Genomic DNA, 17,233 nt, shown 5'->3' with positions numbered 1-17,233 from the left:
GCCCCATGCACGGCTTGATCCCAGGACCCTGGGATCATGACCTGAGCCAAAGGCAGAGGCTTGAACCCACTGAGCCACTCAGGCGCCCCTAATTAACTTTATTTTATTTATTTATTTATTTATTTATTTATTTTTAAAGATTTTATCTATTTATTTGACAGAGAGAAAGAGATCACAAGTAGGCAGAGAGACAGGCAGAGAGAGAGGGGGAAGCAGGTTCCCCACTGAGCAGGGAGCCTGATATGGGGCTCGATCCCAGGACCCTGGGATCATGACCTGAACTGAAGGCAGAGACTTAACCCACTGAGCCACCTAGGCACCCCTTAACTTTATTTTAAATAGTCATATGTTCTTTCCTTCCTTCCTTTAATCCATACTTCCTCCTTTCCTTCCCTTCAGAGAGTGGGGAAAAATGGAGAGAGAGAATCTTAAGCAGTTTCCATGCCCTGTGTGGAGCCTGATACAGGGCTTGATCTCACAACCCTGAGATCATGATCTGAGCCGAAATCAAGAGCTGGATGCTTAACTAGCTGAGTCACCCAAGTGCCCCTCTAGAACACTTTCTTGATTCAAGATTCAAGAATGCCTTCTTGAAATTTTGACTTAGAACTTCTGTTGGGAACATGATATGGTAGAAATAGTGTCATGGTTCAGTTCTTCATTCTACTTTACAGAGAATTATAAGCTATACAACTCTAGGGCTTTAAACAGCAGCTAGTATCATGGTAAACCTTTGTTGTGGGAAGTCAAAAGAAGAAGGGTTTTAGTTTTATGAGCCCTTAAAATATTTCTGTGTGTAAGACTGTTATGGGTATGTCAGGGGCTATTGAAAAATTTTAAGATGTGGCCTGTGGCTTCAGTTTCTTTATAACATATGAGGGGAACTAAGAGTTAAACACGTGAAACAGTTTGGTAACTTCAACACAAGTTGTCTGCTAGGCTTATTCTAGGAAGTCACAGAAGGAGGGACTTCCTAGTAGAGACTAGTCAGAGAAGGACTAGATGAGAAGTCAGAGAAGGAGGGACTTCCTAGAAGAGATAAAATGTCTCCTGTACTTGAAGAGTGAATAGGAGATGGGGAGGTATTTCTGAACATCATTGCAACCTGAGCAAAAGTTCCAAGTGGATGCATATACTAGGAGTGGTTAGGGGCCTGACCTGACTGCAGTGTGTGTGCATAAATTGAATCCGATGCTGGGGCCACGAAATCTATGTTAAACTGGTAGATAAGAGAATCATTGGTGTTAATAGAGGTGGGACATTATGAAGATGGTTTAAAGAAAAAAAAATTTAGGATGATTTTATTGAGCAATAACAGGTTTCTTATAGTTGGAGAGGCCAGGTAATAGGTTATCTGCTGCTTGATTCTAGATGGGACTGGCTAGTAGTATAGAACCATGGTAAGAGGCATTTTATAGGGAAGAAAAAGTCAACACAGTCTGGTGACTAATTGAGTATAGATGTTTGAAGCAAGGGAATGGGAGCTAGGCTTGGCTCTACATGCATGGACCGCAAATGAAACACAAAGTGCTAGTGTTGATTTTGGGTAGAGCTTATGTTCTCTGGTCTGGCTACTGCCTCGCCTCTTTTTTGTGTATTCAGGTGATTTAAACATTTATGTTTTCTACCTGATTTCTGAGAAAACTTGAGTTTGCAAACCCTGCAACAGTGGGATTCCCAGTCCAAATGACTGGAATATTGGTAGATTCAATAGAGATTGAAAAGTAACTCATATAATGTGTTAAGTTCAGTATTACACAGGTTCAGGTTAAAATGACAGTGTCTTGGAAAAGGACTATGCTGCTTGAAAATTAGGATGGCTGAATGTAAGAGGACATGTGAAGAAATGCAAAGTCAGATTTTTGGTATGATTAAAGGGATATATATTCATATTTGAGAATTATCAGTGTTGAGATAATGGCTAGATCTATGAGATTTGAGTCATTCATTCATTCAGCAATAGCCTATTCAGTGTTAGGAGCCAGGCCTGGAGGTGCTGAGGGTATAGTGTAAACAAGGCAGGTAAGCTTTCTGCTCTTATAAACATCACCTTCTACTGGCGCACTATACTTTTTCCCAGAAATAATAGAAAAGAAAATAATTAAGTGGCTGTGACTTGAGATTTGAAAAGCATTATCAGATTAGGTAGTTGAAAAGTTTCATGTGATTTTTAAAGATAAAACAGGGTGAAGTTAAGCTTAGCAAGACAGAAAGAGTTCTGGCACAGGAGCCCCAAAGTCCTGGGCTCTGATTTCAGCACAGCCATTGTGCTGTGGCCAAGACACAACCCCTCTTAAGTTTCACTATTGATGAAATAAGCAAGTTGGTCTAGATAGATCTGTGTTTTTCAAACTACGTGTCGTGATCCACTGAAATCAATTTACAGGCTCATGATCTACTATTTGTTATTTAAAGAAAAATGAAATAGAAGAGAGTAGTAAATATTAACATAGAATATTGTCTTGTGAAGCTTTTTTGTTTTGGGGCATCTGTGTCGCACATGGGGCTGTGTGTCCTGAGTTGTAATATAAAATATGTTTGTTAGTATGGCTTGATGCTATCAGAACAGTTAGAGAACATTGGCCTCTATGATCTAATTCAAATCCTTGGCTATAAGATTTGGTACTTATAGAAGCAGTCCAAGTTTAAGAATATATTTAAAATTTCTTTAACCCTCTAAAACCACAATTTTGTAATACACAAATGGGGGATTATATATGGATTTTTGAGAAATGGGGAGATTGGATGGGAAAAACTAAATTTAAAATTGTATTCATTTTGCAGAGGTATATTAATGAGAAGTAGCTCAGTGAAGTTCTCATAATAAGAGAGCTGTACAGAAGGACTACATAGATTTTGAAAATATTATTTGTGAGTTACTTGGTAGATATGTGAGCTTAGATGATTTCTGAATATGGTAATGCTGTATGTACCTTATAACGGATTAGGAGAAAATGCTTCTTTTGATCCCAAACTTTTTAGAGACTCTAGGATATCATACAAATTAAGGCATTATTATTATTAATTTACCTTTTATAAATGATTGTGTGTGTGCCCTAATTTTTTACTTTTAAAAGAGTGATGAAAAATATGTTTTATTACTTCCATTTATTTATTTTTGCAAATGTGAACTAGCCTGATTGAGTGGAAAAGTAGAAATATTTACAAAATGAATCCGACTCTTATTTCACCTCTTATGAATGACTTAACATATTTTTAAGGTACGTGATTGTGGAATGTGAAGATCAAGACACTCAGCAAAGAGACCCGAAGACCCATGAGATGTACTTGAATGTAATGAGACGATTTAGCCAAGCATTGTTGAAGGTAACCATTTCGTATGGTGGTTGGCAAAAACACCAGGCATGGGCCAGATCTGGTCTGTTGCATGTTTTGTTATGTCCCATGAGCTAAGAGTGGTTTTTATGTTTTAAATGGTTAAAAAAAAAAAAAAGAAGAAGAAGAATATCTTGTGACATATGAAAGTTATATGAAAGTCAAATATCAGTATTCCTACATAAAATTTTATATTCATTTGTTTTCATATATTTATGGCCACTTATGTACTGCGGTAGTGGTTGAATAATTGAAATGGAAACTGCATGGCCAACAAGACCTAAAGTATTTGTTCCTTGGCCCTTTATAGGAAGTTTGTTGACCTCTTATTTAATGAAATAAACCTATATATGGAACAAATTCCAAAGATTTGCTCTTTTATTTCTTCCCTCTCATTTGTTATCAAGACTAGGTACATTTTCAGAAATCTGACAATGCTCATATTGCAGGTACTTACTACGTAACATATTTTGCTTCTTAAACAGTTTTTAGAATCTATGTAAAACCATTTTTTCCTCTTTGGTGTTGTGATTCTTAAAGTGCTGTGGCACAGTTCAGCCAGCAGAGGGTGCATGGGTAGTGATGACCCTCACAGCACTGATCTGTGATTTGCTACAGAAATAATTAACTTCATAGCATCTTTTATCTGCAATTGCAGATAAACATGTTTCATGTTTTTACTACTTTAAATCTCATTTTATTGAAATCTTGGAGACTAAACTTTTCTATAGTTCTCAGAGCTCAGAGTTTCTCTGCATTCACCTATTGGCAGATAAAGTAGTTGGTTTTCTCTTCTAACTTCAATTCTGCATTTACAGTTTTTGTTATACTGTGAAGAAATTTTATTTTCTCTGAGCTTAAATTTCCTCACCTTTGAAATGAGGATAATAACAGTTGCCTAGCCACCCTTATCAGTGTAATTGGGAAGATTAAGTGAAAAAATGTATTTTATAATATTTTATGAACTGGGAATTCACTGCATAAGACTTTATGGCATTTAATTTTTATGACTTATATTTTACTAAGCAAGCATGCATTATGGTACTATTTGAGAATGCTTTTCTTTTTTTTTTCCAGTAGATTTTTTAGTCCTTGAAGATGATATTGTTTCTGCCATAGGCCTAGTGCATTTCTGAAGACATCACAGGCTTCCAGATATTTATTGAGTGAATGACTGAATGCATTTTGGGTGAACAAATTCTCTTCTCACATGGTTGTATGTGAAAAAAAGTGCTGTTTTTGATAGATCAGTATTTGCTGAAGGCTCAGATAGTTTTCAACTGTGGAAGAGTTGGCAGTGTTTAAATAAGCCAGCAGCTTTCTCATTATCTCTGAATCAAGATAATTAATCTTTTTCAATTTCACTTTGTACTGAAGTTTGTAAGCTATTAGAAGAATAAATAAAGATCACCCATGCTATTAAAGAAACCCTGATCATTATGCTACACAGAACTAATTTTCCTTTCCTTTGAATCCCTTCAGGGTGATAAGTCTGTCAGAGTTATGCGTTCTTTGCTGGCTGCACAGCAGACGTTTGTAGATCGGTTGGTGCATCTAATGAAGGCAGTGCAGCGTGAAAGCGGAAATCGTAAGAAAAAGGTAAACCTATGGGCTTTGCTTTTTGTTTATTACTAATGATGTTTCAGTATCATAAAATACTGAATTTTGGTACTGTCTCTCTGGGTTGATATATTTTATGAAATTCTTATGTAATTATAGCAGTAGGAAGACTTACAAGCACTGATTACATACAGGATCCTGTTTTATGAATTTGTGTATGTACATATATGTATATTGATTTAATCCTCACAACAACTCTGTAAGTTAGATGCTATTATATAAATTATAAAAAAAAAAAGTGGGAAAGAGGTTAAGTAATGTTTTGAAAATTCTTTATTTAAATTCAGTTTAGTGAACATATACTGTATTATTAGTTTCAGAGGTAGAATTTAGTAATTCACCAGCTGCATGTAACACCCAATGCTTATTACATCAGGTGCCCTCCTTAATGCCAATCACCCAGTTACTCTATCCCTTGACCCACCTTCTCTCCAGCAACCCTCAGTTTGTTTCCTAGAGTTCAGAGTCTTTTATGGTTTGCCTCGCTCTCTATTTCCATCTTATTTTTCCTTCCCTTCCCTGTGTTCGTCTGTTTTGATTCTTAAATTCCACATGTGAGTGAAATCATACAGTATTTGTCTTTCTCTGAATGACTTATTTTGCTGAGCCTAATAACCTCTAGTTTCATCCATGTTGCAGATGGCAAGATTTCATTCTTTTTGATGACTTAATGTGTGTGTGTGTGTGTGTGTGTGTGTGTACACACATATACCATATCTTCTTTATCCATTCATCTGTTGATGGACATCTGGCTCTTTCCATATTTTGGCTATTGTGGACATTGCTGCTATAAACGTTGGGATGCTTGTGCACCTCTGAATCACTATATTTGTATCCTTTAGATAAATACCTAGTAGGGCAGTCATTGGGTTATAAGGTAGTTCTACTTTTAAGGTTTTGAGGAACTTCCATACTGTTTTCCAGAGTGGCTGCACCATTTTGCATTCTCACCAACAGTGTATGAGGGTTCGAGGGTTTAAGTAATTTGTTCAGTGTCCTCAGCTAGAAAGTATTACAGTTGAGATTTGGTCCCAGGCATTCTAAATCCGTATTATTAATCTATAATGCTTTATTGGGTCTCATTTTAAAATTTTAGCGTCTTAGTATATAATGTGTTTGATGTGGAAAGACCTCTGCAGATCATGGAGACTGGAACTACTCTGAGAGAATAAAGGTCCAATGTGACTTGCCCAGGGTGGCACAATTAATTGTTAGTAACAGCACTGGTTTTGCTTCTGTTCTAATGGCGAGGACATGGATCTTTCTCTCAAATAAGGCTTCTGCTTGCCGAGTATCTGTTCTTCATATGTCATTCTCCCTCATCATTAGCCCAAATGGTATAAAGAATTCACTTGATACCTTCTCTTTAACTAATCCCGCCATAGGCAGATCTTTCTTGGTGACCTTTGTGAAAGAGCACAACACATTTTACTGTTATCCAGACTTGTGAGAGGAAAGTGGAGAGAAAAAAAAGTGAAAAATGGAGTCAGGAGCTCAAAGGCAAGGGATCAGGTCTAAAGAGAAATACTACTAGATGAATGTGCAAAAAATAATGTTCACAAAGTTAAGAAGGAGAAAATAGGCTGAAGAGAAACACATTTTTATTGAGATGACTTTTCTTGTCATTGCTGTGAAAAAAATCAGAAACCATGGTTAAATAACTAAATCCCTATTGCTATTCATTCTGGAGCCCCTCTCCCCATTAGGTGCCTATGTGAGGAAGCAGAGTGATCCCACACACCCACCAGCAGCAGTGCGGTCCCCACAACTGTCAGTGTGGGCACGTGTTTAAACCAGTTTGTGTTAGTGTGGCATGCTCTTCTATTTGTCACTCACATGAATCTGGCTGCACCTCAGTTTTGGCTGTATACCCATTTAAGGTATCACTTAAAGCTTCCCAAAATAAATTTTGTTTCTGCCACACATCCTGTTTTAAACCAGACAGTCCTAAATATAGTCTTAATCTTTGGGCTAAAGATCTTTTCAGACTTGTTTTTTTTTTTAAATGATGTGTTAAAGGACAATTTTGTTAATGTAGATTTACTAGAAACAAGCCCTGGCACCATGCAGAAATGCCAAGATGGCTGTCTACTACTATTATTTGTGTTATTACTAGTAATGATGAATTCACTACTGCTAAGAATTTGAAATTACATGTAGCACTTTTCCATCCCCCCATTTCCATAATGAGTTTGGGAGAAATATGTCATGCTGAATGCAGCAGCATTAGATACATAGGAACGTTATCTGTGAGTTATTAGTAACATGGGTAAAACAAATGATAAAGTTTTTGCAGTATTGTTTTTCTTTGTTGATCTCTAGTTTAGAAGAATTCTGTTGAAAGAGGTCTCTGAGTCTAGATATTGGAGTTAAATAAAAATGCATTTCCGTCAGTACTTTCTAACAATTTAATTATGGTACCTAGGTGGCTCAGTAAGTTAAGTGTCTGCCTTTGGCTCAGATTATGATCTCAGGGTCTTGGGATCGAGTCCTGCATTGGGCTCTCTGCTCAGCAGGGAGCCTGCTTCCCTCTCTCTCTCTCTGCCTGCCTCTCTACTTGTGATTTCTCTCTGTCAAATAAATAAATAAAATCTTTAAAAAAAAAATTCTGTTCTTAACAGAGCTTTTGAGGAGACATTAAATGGAATAAGTTAGTGAAATATAGAATAGATACTGTTGTATACTATGGAGAAAAATAAAGCAGAAACAGGAAGCAGGAAGTGCTGGGTTTGGGTAGTAAGGTAGTGTTTTACCTCTCAGTAGCGTGGTCAGGAAGGCCTCACTGGGAAGTTGACATTTGGACAAAGACCTGAAGTAGGTGAGGGAACAAGCCATGGGCATATCTAGAGAAGACTATTCCAGCCAGAAGAATAGCAAGGACAGAAGCCTGATGTGAGAGCGTATGTGTGTTGTGTGCATGACATATTTGTGAACTAGAGGAAGCCCAGTGTATGTGGAGTGGAGGAAGGATGGGCAGGGTGAGAAGTAGGAGAAGAGGACTGAGGACAGAGATAAGAGGGAATTGGAGAATATATCCTTGTAAGCCATCACGAGGACTTTACCTTAAACATTGAGTTCACATAGAAGCTTTGGGGGTTTTGGAAGAAGAGAGTTGACATGACCAGACTTTGGTTTTAGCAGCAAAAAACCCGACTCTAGTTGTTTTTGATAAGAGATTGTAAGAGGCAAAGTTGAAGAAGAGCTGTCAGGAGGCTACTGCAGTGGTCAAGCTGAGAAGTGAGGGCAGCTTGGAGCCCAGGGCTTAGAGCAGTGGACGTGGTAAGAAGTGGCTGGATTTCTCACCTTTCTTTGATCTGTTTTCTGGTTATTTTATTGTTTATTAGTACAACAATTAGAAATTGGTCATAATAGGATAACTTGAAATTCAGGTTAATCGACGTTACTTCTTATTTGTATATCTGATCATACATTGGGTTAGGGAATAGATTTACTGATTTTTTTAAGGGCTTTGTAGAAGTTTGTACCGGTTTTCAGTTGACCTTAACTTGGACTTTCTGCAATTCAGAGGAAGAATTGGAATATTACTGGAGGTGAAGAATCTTTCTGTCTTAGTAGTCCCGGGAGCATATTTCTGAACTTCCACCTTACTGATTGCAGAGTTTGCTCCTGTGACACTGCATCCTCTCAGTAGCTTTATAGTTGAAATGCTTTATGTTGCTAGGATCTGCAGGTCAGGTTTTCCCCTTTAAAGAACAAACACACCTGTTAAAAGAATGCAAGACTCTTGAAGCTTTCAAGTGGATTGTTCTTTTGAAATTGACTGGAAGGACTTGATCTATGCAGTATAGATGCTGCTACATGACAAAGCCATGTGACTTGAAATTTTCAGTTTCTGAATTCTTGACTCAGTGGCAGTATGCATGTGAGCTGAAGAAAATAAATGATGATATTCTTAGGAAAAGTTGATCAGACAGATCCAATGAACAGTAAAATGTAGGGTTCAAGTTCCTCCAAGTGAATTGTTTACTTTTTAAACCTGAAATATGCCCTGGAGCAACATACTGAAATTTTTGCTTAATATTTCATCATATAAAATTAAGCTTCAAATGAAACGAGTTTCTCTTTGTGGCTTCACACATCCTTTGAAAACAGAAATGGAGTTTTAAAATCTGGCATGAGTGTATTCCTTATTCTCAGTTGCAGCAAGAGAAATGTATTGCCTAACCTTGTGTAAATCTGGTTCTTCACAGTCAAGTCGCTCCTCTTGAAGTGGGCCACTGCTCTCTCTCGTCATGCAGATTCCGAGTGTGAGTGCTTGTCTCTTAGGGGTGCACTGTCTGCTTTGTGTTACTTTTATGGTGCTTTGGAGACATTTTAAGTTAATAGGAGTAGTCTTTATGTCTTTATCATGTGTTTATAAACTCCTTTTTCATTTTAATGTAATCAGTTCTTTCTGATTTGTTCTCTTAGAATGAGAGACTACAGGCATTGCTTGGAGACAATGAAAAGATGAACTTGTCAGATGTGGAACTTATCCCATTGCCATTAGAACCTCAGGTGAAAATTAGAGGAATAATCCCAGAAACAGCTACACTATTTAAGGTAATTGTGGATCTCTAATGTATATGATTGGAACCTAATTCTGTAAAGCAAAAACAGAGGTACTCCCTTCCAAAATGATTACAGTGCAGATAGTATCTATAATTTTGTTTGATATAGTAGTGCTAGATAAAAAATTACCGTTTTCTAATCATTGTGTTTTGATTTCCCTGTAGATACTTTTATATGAAATGTGTCAAATATTTTTTTTATCTGTGGGTTGTTTTTAATCTTTAATTCTTTGAATGTTTTATTAGACCCACACCTACTTTTTCAATGTAAGCTTTTAACAAAAATTTTTTACTTGCAAAACTTGTATTACCTATTCTGTTCATAAGTTCATATGGTTATAGTCTTGGTTAGCCTTTTCACATTTCTTGCTCTGATATTTATTACTGTGACTTAAATTTTTTTCTTGTGCTTTCAAGTAGTAATTCTCTTTAGTTCTTGATAGCATGCCAGACTTTTTTTGGTTGGCCACAGCTTGGATATTTAGAAAAACCTGATGGTAGCCACTCTCTCCAGTTGGGCCAAAGTACTTGGTGGGCATCATTATCTGTGAAGCATCGTTTTCTGTTGGGCATCATAAAGAAAGGTCTCTGAGACATGGTGTTTTACGTTTTGTGATTCTAGTAGGGGAAGGGCATATGTTGCACTGTAATACTACTTTGTACCAGAAATGAAAGAGCTCATAGGACAACTACTTACACTTTTTAATAAAAAGGGATGTGACTATAGTAAGAAGTAGTTTGGATTTTTTTTCAAGGGTGTGTTTAAAGGCAACCTGTGGCATCCCAGATCACACAACTGAAACATAAGTTTTTAAAGTAACACTGAACCTTTCTGCATGTTATAGACTCTGATAGTTTCTATTCTTTTAAGAATTATTCTGGTGTATTACATTTTAAATATAACTTGCAACTTGTTTACTTGGTTTTAAAACTCATTCATAGATTATAACCTGCAATTTGAAAAGCACTGGAGCAGGAGATAAAACGCAAATATTTCTTAGCTTGTGCTTAAAACCCACCAGAAGCTGAGATTTTAAAAGGTACACACAGACATGTAACAACTGGTATACATGTGTACAACTGGTATTCCTTTGGGCTGGAAGTCTCAAACAAGACCATCTTCTAATATTCTCATTCCCTGAAGACTAATCAAGAGCAGTATATCAAAAAGGTAGTTTTATACCATTTTTTGGAAACAAGATGGGAAAAAATATTTAAGACAGAATAGGAGTTGTAAGAGTGTGGTATAGGAGTGTACATCTGCCACTATTGTTAGGTGGATTCTGGACCCATTTTCTTCTTAAATATGTAGTATTATAATTACGTCTTAAATGCACAAAGTGGATGGTCAGTAAGCTATCATGAGACATATTTTTGATCCTGATTGCCAGTCTTTTTGTTTGTTTTTCATACAATCCTTAAAGTATGTAAGCATTCTTAAAAATTCTGGGTTAGAGTTTAGGATTAATGGTTCCAGGTCATTTACTACATAACTCTTGTCATAGTAATTCTTAATCATTTTGGGGTCACAAATGCTTTTGAGGTAATTTACAAAATACATTTTTTGCTTGAGGTGATAAAAGGATACTCTAAATTGAAGATAATTTAAAATTCAGAGTTTTAATTCAAAAGAGGTTGTAAGTTCTGAACATAAATTCACTGAAGCATTTTTTTGACACCTTTACCCCACCATTTTATAGGAAAGTTTTAAAGCATACAGCAAAGAGTAAAGAATTACATGGTGAACAACTAGATAGATACCTATTGTTTTGACTTTTCTTAACATTTTACTGTATTTGCTCTGTCACATGTCTTAGGAACTGTGCAAAGGAAAAGTTATCTTTATTTTACAAGTGAGGAGACAGGTTAAAGAACACGTGAGAGGTCACCCAGCTAGTATCTGGTGGAACTTGAATTTCTGTCACTGACCCTAGAGCTCTTGTTCTTTAAGCCATGTAATCTTCTGTCTGGTAGCTCCCTGATTGTTTTCTCCAAAGTATCTGATTACATCTTGTTGCCAGCCCATCTGGTTTCTTTAGGTTCTGGTAACTTACTTGTTTACCTTACAGGTCACCATTTCCTCCTGTGTATAGTAAATCCTTGTGCATTGATTTATATCCAAATTTGAAAACAATATTTTTATTTCCAGAGTGCTCTTATGCCTGCACAGTTATTCTTTAAGACGGAAGATGGAGGCAAATACCCAGTTATATTTAAGCATGGGGATGATTTACGGCAAGATCAACTTATTCTTCAAATCATTTCACTCATGGACAAGGTGACTATATAACCTTATGTTGGCAGGAAACATTTTTTAATTTTGGAAAACTGTGGTTTAGTGTATACACTGTGTATGGACTCAGAAGTATTTTTAACATTCAGTTACAATCCTAGGAAGCTCAGCAGTTTCTACTTGACCTTGACCAAGTGTAGTTGTTTTTGTACACTGCAGAGTGACTCTTATGATGAGTATTAAATGAAACTGCATGCATTTCTTTTTATTAAAACTTTCTTCTCAGCTAAGTTCTTTTGATGTCATGTTTAGTAATTCCCTTTCTCTTGCTAGATATTTTTGTTCTTTATTTTTTTCTTTTTATTCTTTAAATTGCATCCCTGCCCGTCTTTAAATCCTTGCCCTCATTTTCCTTTTTGTGAGTTCTGTATAAGTACCGCGCGCTAACCGATTGCACTACTGGAGCATGCTTTTTGTGAGTTCTGAAATACTTAGTGACTAGAGAGAACTGCTTAAATGAGTTGGAGGAAACCTACTGTTCATTGAAATCTATCAGCAGTGATTTAGAATAAGATAAAAAAATTTGGCATACCATCAAGTAAGTACTTAATAAGTTTATTTCAATGATCTAAGTAAAATTAACTGATGAATTTAGTTAAATTTCAATTTAGATTTATTGCCTAAATCTCTTACGTTAAGCTATTACAATACTTGCCTACAAAACTTTTTAGAACAGTCTTTATATTTGGTTAACATATTTTATCTTTTCATCAAAAGCTGCTACGGAAAGAAAATCTGGATTTGAAGTTAACACCCTACAAGGTATTAGCCACCAGTACAAAACATGGTAAGTTTACGTTACACCATGGTTTTTTATTTCAACATCCAACGAGGCTGCTTTTCCTCTTTTAATTGAAAGTGAAGAACATTAGAGATTGAATTAATTTGTAGCACTGAAGACTGATTGTGCCTCTTCTTTTCTCCCTTGCTTCCTCTTAAAAACATTAAACAGCGTATCTGTAAGGAAAAATTAACACCTTTTGTACTGTATTTATTTGCCTTCAAAGCCACTTAGAGTTCACAGTAGTTTCTTACATAGTAATTTTTGTCCTGAATCATCATTTGAGAGTTACTATGATGCAAAGTGGCTTTGTATTGTGCTCTGCTTAAAAAAGCCACTCAGCAGGGATGCCTGGGTGGCTCAGTTGGTTAAGCAGTTGCCTTCGGCTCAGGTCATGATCCCAGGGTTCTGGGATCGAGTCCCGCATCGGGCTCCTTGCTCGGCAGGGAGCCTGCTTCTCCCTCTGCCTCTGCCTGCCTCTCTGTCTACCTGTGCTCACTCACTCTCTCTCCCTCTGTCTCTGACAAATAAATAAATAAAATCTTTAAAAAAAAAAAAAAAAGCCACTCAGCAAATGATGATGCCTTACTAACTAATTTTTTTTTAATATAGATTTATGGCATCTAAGTCTTTCTAGGATGGAATAACCTCTGGAACTTTGATAGATGATACCTTAGGAATGCTTACCTAAAACCCATTGTAAATTCCCTAGTCTTGTTCCTCTCAGAGCTTCCACCTTAGGTAACTGGGAACAACAAAAGTATCTGTTTTAGTTTTCCTGGTCTTCCCGGGGCCACCCTCAAATCTTTTTGGTGGGATAATTCCTCTTCTCATTTTTCTCTCAGAATGATCTTGTTGGGTGTCTGGGTGGCTGAGTGGTTAAGCATCTACCTTTGGCTCAGGTCATGATCATGGAGTTCCAGGATCGAATCCCACATCGGGCTCCCTGCTCAGTAGGGAGTCTGCTTCTCCTGCTGACCTCTCTCCCTCTCATTTTTTCTCTCTCTCTCAAATAAATTTTGAAAAAATTAAAAAAATATAATAATCTTGTTTAAAGTGTACTTATATTCTTTGACTATCCTGCATAAATTGATTTATTTACTTCCTTTGGCTCTTTGGACAAACACAAAAGCCTTAGCTTGGTTCACAAGTTCTGGCTTGCTGTGACATGCTCATGTGCCCGTTTCTCAAGCCTCTCTTTTGGCCAGTCTCCCCCTTGCTTCCCAGGCGTTAGCCACACGGGCCACCTTCCATTTTCTCAAACACACCATGCTCTTTTCAGGCTACGGTTTTCATGTATGATTTGGTCATCATCTTTAGCATCCATTCCTCCACAGCTTTACCTATTAACTTTCATTATCCTTCAAAACATGGCCCAAATGTCTGATGCCCTCTGATCTCTGTGGTGGTTTATGTCTCCCTATACTTTTCTCTTTCATAGAACCCTCTTCTTCCTAGTATTTATCCCAGTAACACTTGCAGGCTGATACAGTCTGTAAAGGCAGGGTCAAAGCTATGCTTTTTATGTGGCCAAGTATTTACTACATGGGAGAAAGACAATAAATATCTTTCAAGTGAATTAATGCAGACTATTCCCTGTTTGTAATTCAGCAATGAATGAGACTTTCCTTACTCTAAAGGAGTATACAGTAGTTTCCTTCATTCAACTTTGATATTTTCATAGATTTGTTGTTTTATACTACTGTTGTGGTCTCTAGACTTACTACACTTACCTTTTCTCCTTCTTGTTCTCCCATGTAATGTCCTCTTCTCTTTCTTTTTGGTACTATAAGGGTTTTATACTTTCTTCTTCTATCATTTCTAGGAAATGTTAGAAAATGGAATATTAGATTAAAAAAGCCAAACTACATAATTCAGTTTTAGGCTTAGGCAATTGATATTACATAACTTAAGATTTCTTAAAGTGATTTTAAATTAGGAATATTTTTAATTGGTGTATGTTACAAAAGTACAGAAAGAAGAAATTTTTGTGCCCAATTTAGGAAGCTTAGCTATTATTTTCTCTTCCTTGTATACAGTAATGGAAACTGTCCTGGAGAAACATACAGATAAATCAGCTTTATTGAAATAAAAGTTTTCTTACAGTTCCTGTGACTTAAATGCCAGTCTAAGTATATTGTTTAGAGACCTCTTTAAGTTGTTCAGGTATGTAGTGTATGCATTTGAAAATGAGGGTTATTCTTAGTAGAACCATTATTTTTATTGCTTAATCAATAGTTGTGCTTAATTCAGTGCATATATTTCTGTGCAGGCTTCATGCAGTTTATCCAGTCAGTTCCTGTTGCTGAAGTTCTTGATACAGAAGGAAGCATTCAGGTACAGAACTAATTTTAAATGAGTTATATAATTCTTGAATATATTACTTTTCTAAAAATTGCAATCTTTATAAAAAATAAATACAGTTAAATGTCTCCTTTTATCACCATTTCCCCCTCACATTGTTTTCCTTTCCTTGGACGTAAACAGTGCTAACAGGTGGAAATTCTTTCTTGTTAGTACATACAGGTACTCAATTCCTTCAGTGGTGCCTGGCATGTAATAGGGAAGCAGGAATTAATTAAATTAAAAATATATTAGTTTATGGTTATATTCCAAATTAGGAAAATTCTATAATTTTTTAATCCTAATTGAACATTTGATTATTTCCAATTTTTGTTGTCATTCAGAACAGTACTACATAGTATTGCTCCTACATGGTTCGAACATTTGTTTGTAAGACCCTGACTTCAACCATAAGAGACTCTTAATCTTACAAAACAAACTGAGGGTTGCTGAGGGGAGAGGGGTTGAGTTGAGTTCTGGACATTGGGGAGGGTATGTGATATGGTGAGTGCTGTGAAATGTGTAAGCCTGACAATTCATGGACATATACCCCTGGGGCAAGTAATACATTATATGTTAATAAAAATAATTAATTAAAAAAAAATGACCCTCCAGCCTCATTGCTGTCCTTTAATGTAAGAAAAGGTAAGCAGTTTCTAGAATCATGACACGTGTGTCTTTGAAATTTTTTACACTTTAAATACACGGATTACTTCTTATCACATCTCAATAGTTTATTTTGGTTGTTTTTTAAATACGATTTTTCTTTTTTCCAGTGGGAAAAAAGTATGTAATTTGCACAGAAAACCCAATATACCTGAGATGAAAGATAATATGAGAAGGACTTGACAGGATATTTGCTACAGTGTGTTTTTGTCTTTCTTAGTTTAACATGTCACAGTAATTCAGTATGGAGTTTAGATTTGCAGAAAAGCATTACTCTGATTTCTTGGCAAAGCAAGTAGTTATTCTGTTCTTTGGTTTAGGGAACAGTCACATGCAGTGGTTAAAAGCTCAGGCTTACTGAAGTCCTTAAGGTCTCCCAAATATATAGTAAATAGTGAAAGTTTTACTTCTTTGTTACCAATTCAGATGCCTTTTATTTATTTTTGTTGTATAACTGCCGTGGCTAGGACTCCCAGTACTATTTGAACGAGGGTGGTGAGAGTGGACATCCTTGTCTTACTCCTGACCTTAGGAAAAAGACTGTCAGTTTTTCCCCACTGAGTATGATGTGAGCTATGTTTTTTTTCACATATGGTCTTTATATGTTGAGATTTGTTCCTTCTAAACCCACATTGTTGAGGGTTTTTATCATGAATGAATGTTGTACTTTGTCAAATCTTTTTGTGTATCTTCAGAAATGATCATAGGATTTTCATCCTTTCCCTTACTGATGTGACATATCATGTTGATCAGTTTGTGAATATTGAACCACCCTTACATCCCAGGAATAAATCCACTTGATTGTGGCGCATGATTTTTCTAATGTGTGTGTGTGTGTGTGTGTGTGTGTGTGTGTGTGTGTGTGTTTAAGATTTTATTTATTTATTTGAGAGAGAGAGAGTGAGAGAGAGAGCATAGGAGGGGAGAGGGTCAGAGGGAGAAGCAGACCCCTGCAAAGCAGGGAGCCCGATGTGGGACTCGATCCCGGGACTCCAGGACCATGACCTGAGCTGGAGGCAGTTGCTTAACCAACTGAACCACCCAGGTGCCCTCTAATGTATTCTTGAATTCAGTTTGCTAATATTTTTTGAGGATTTTTGCATCTATGTTCATGAGAGATACTAGTTTCCTAGAACTGATAAATGAATTCAGTAAAGTTACAGGATGCAAAATCAATATGCAGAAATCTGTTGCATTCCTATACACTGATAATGAAGCAGCAGAAAGAGAAATTAGGAAAACAATTCCACTTAAAATTGCACCAGAAATAATAAAATAAAAGACCTAGGAATAAAAGAGTTAAAAAAGACCTGTACCCTAGAAGCTATAAAACACTGGTAAATTGAAGATGACACAAGGAATGGAAAGACAATAATCCATGTTCAGATTGAAAGAACAAATATTGTAAACATGTCTACTATCCAAGCAGTATGCACACTTAATGCAATCCCTACCAAAATACCAACAGCATTTTTCACAGAACAAGAACAAACAATTCTAAAATTTCTGTGGCACCAAAAAAGATCTTAAATAGACAAAGCAGTCTTGAAGAAGAAAAACAGAACTAGAGGTATCCTAATTCCAGACCTTAGATTATATTTTACAAAGCTGTAGTAATCAAAA

At 36.3% G+C, this 17,233-nt stretch overlaps 1 protein-coding gene across 2 annotated transcripts in view; it reads left to right on the top strand.

The window, feature by feature from the left end:
* PIK3C3 (phosphatidylinositol 3-kinase catalytic subunit type 3) overlaps positions 1–17,233 on the top strand; it is a 138,595-nt gene that overhangs the window by 73,197 nt on the left and 48,165 nt on the right. For both annotated transcript variants that reach the window (XM_059139218.1, XM_059139217.1), the window contains 6 exons: positions 3,222–3,327; positions 4,819–4,935; positions 9,388–9,519; positions 11,677–11,805; positions 12,538–12,607; positions 14,874–14,938. In XM_059139218.1, coding sequence (XP_058995201.1) covers positions 3,222–3,327; positions 4,819–4,935; positions 9,388–9,519; positions 11,677–11,805; positions 12,538–12,607; positions 14,874–14,938 — 619 coding nt within the window. The remainder of the gene's footprint in view (positions 1–3,221; positions 3,328–4,818; positions 4,936–9,387; positions 9,520–11,676; positions 11,806–12,537; positions 12,608–14,873; positions 14,939–17,233) is intronic.

Source organism: Mustela lutreola, chromosome 11 (assembly GCF_030435805.1).
Source record: "Mustela lutreola isolate mMusLut2 chromosome 11, mMusLut2.pri, whole genome shotgun sequence".
Classification (NCBI taxonomy): domain Eukaryota; kingdom Metazoa; phylum Chordata; class Mammalia; order Carnivora; family Mustelidae; genus Mustela; species Mustela lutreola.
Note: the sequence above shows the minus strand (reverse complement) of the source record. Positions and strands in the feature narration are given on the sequence as shown.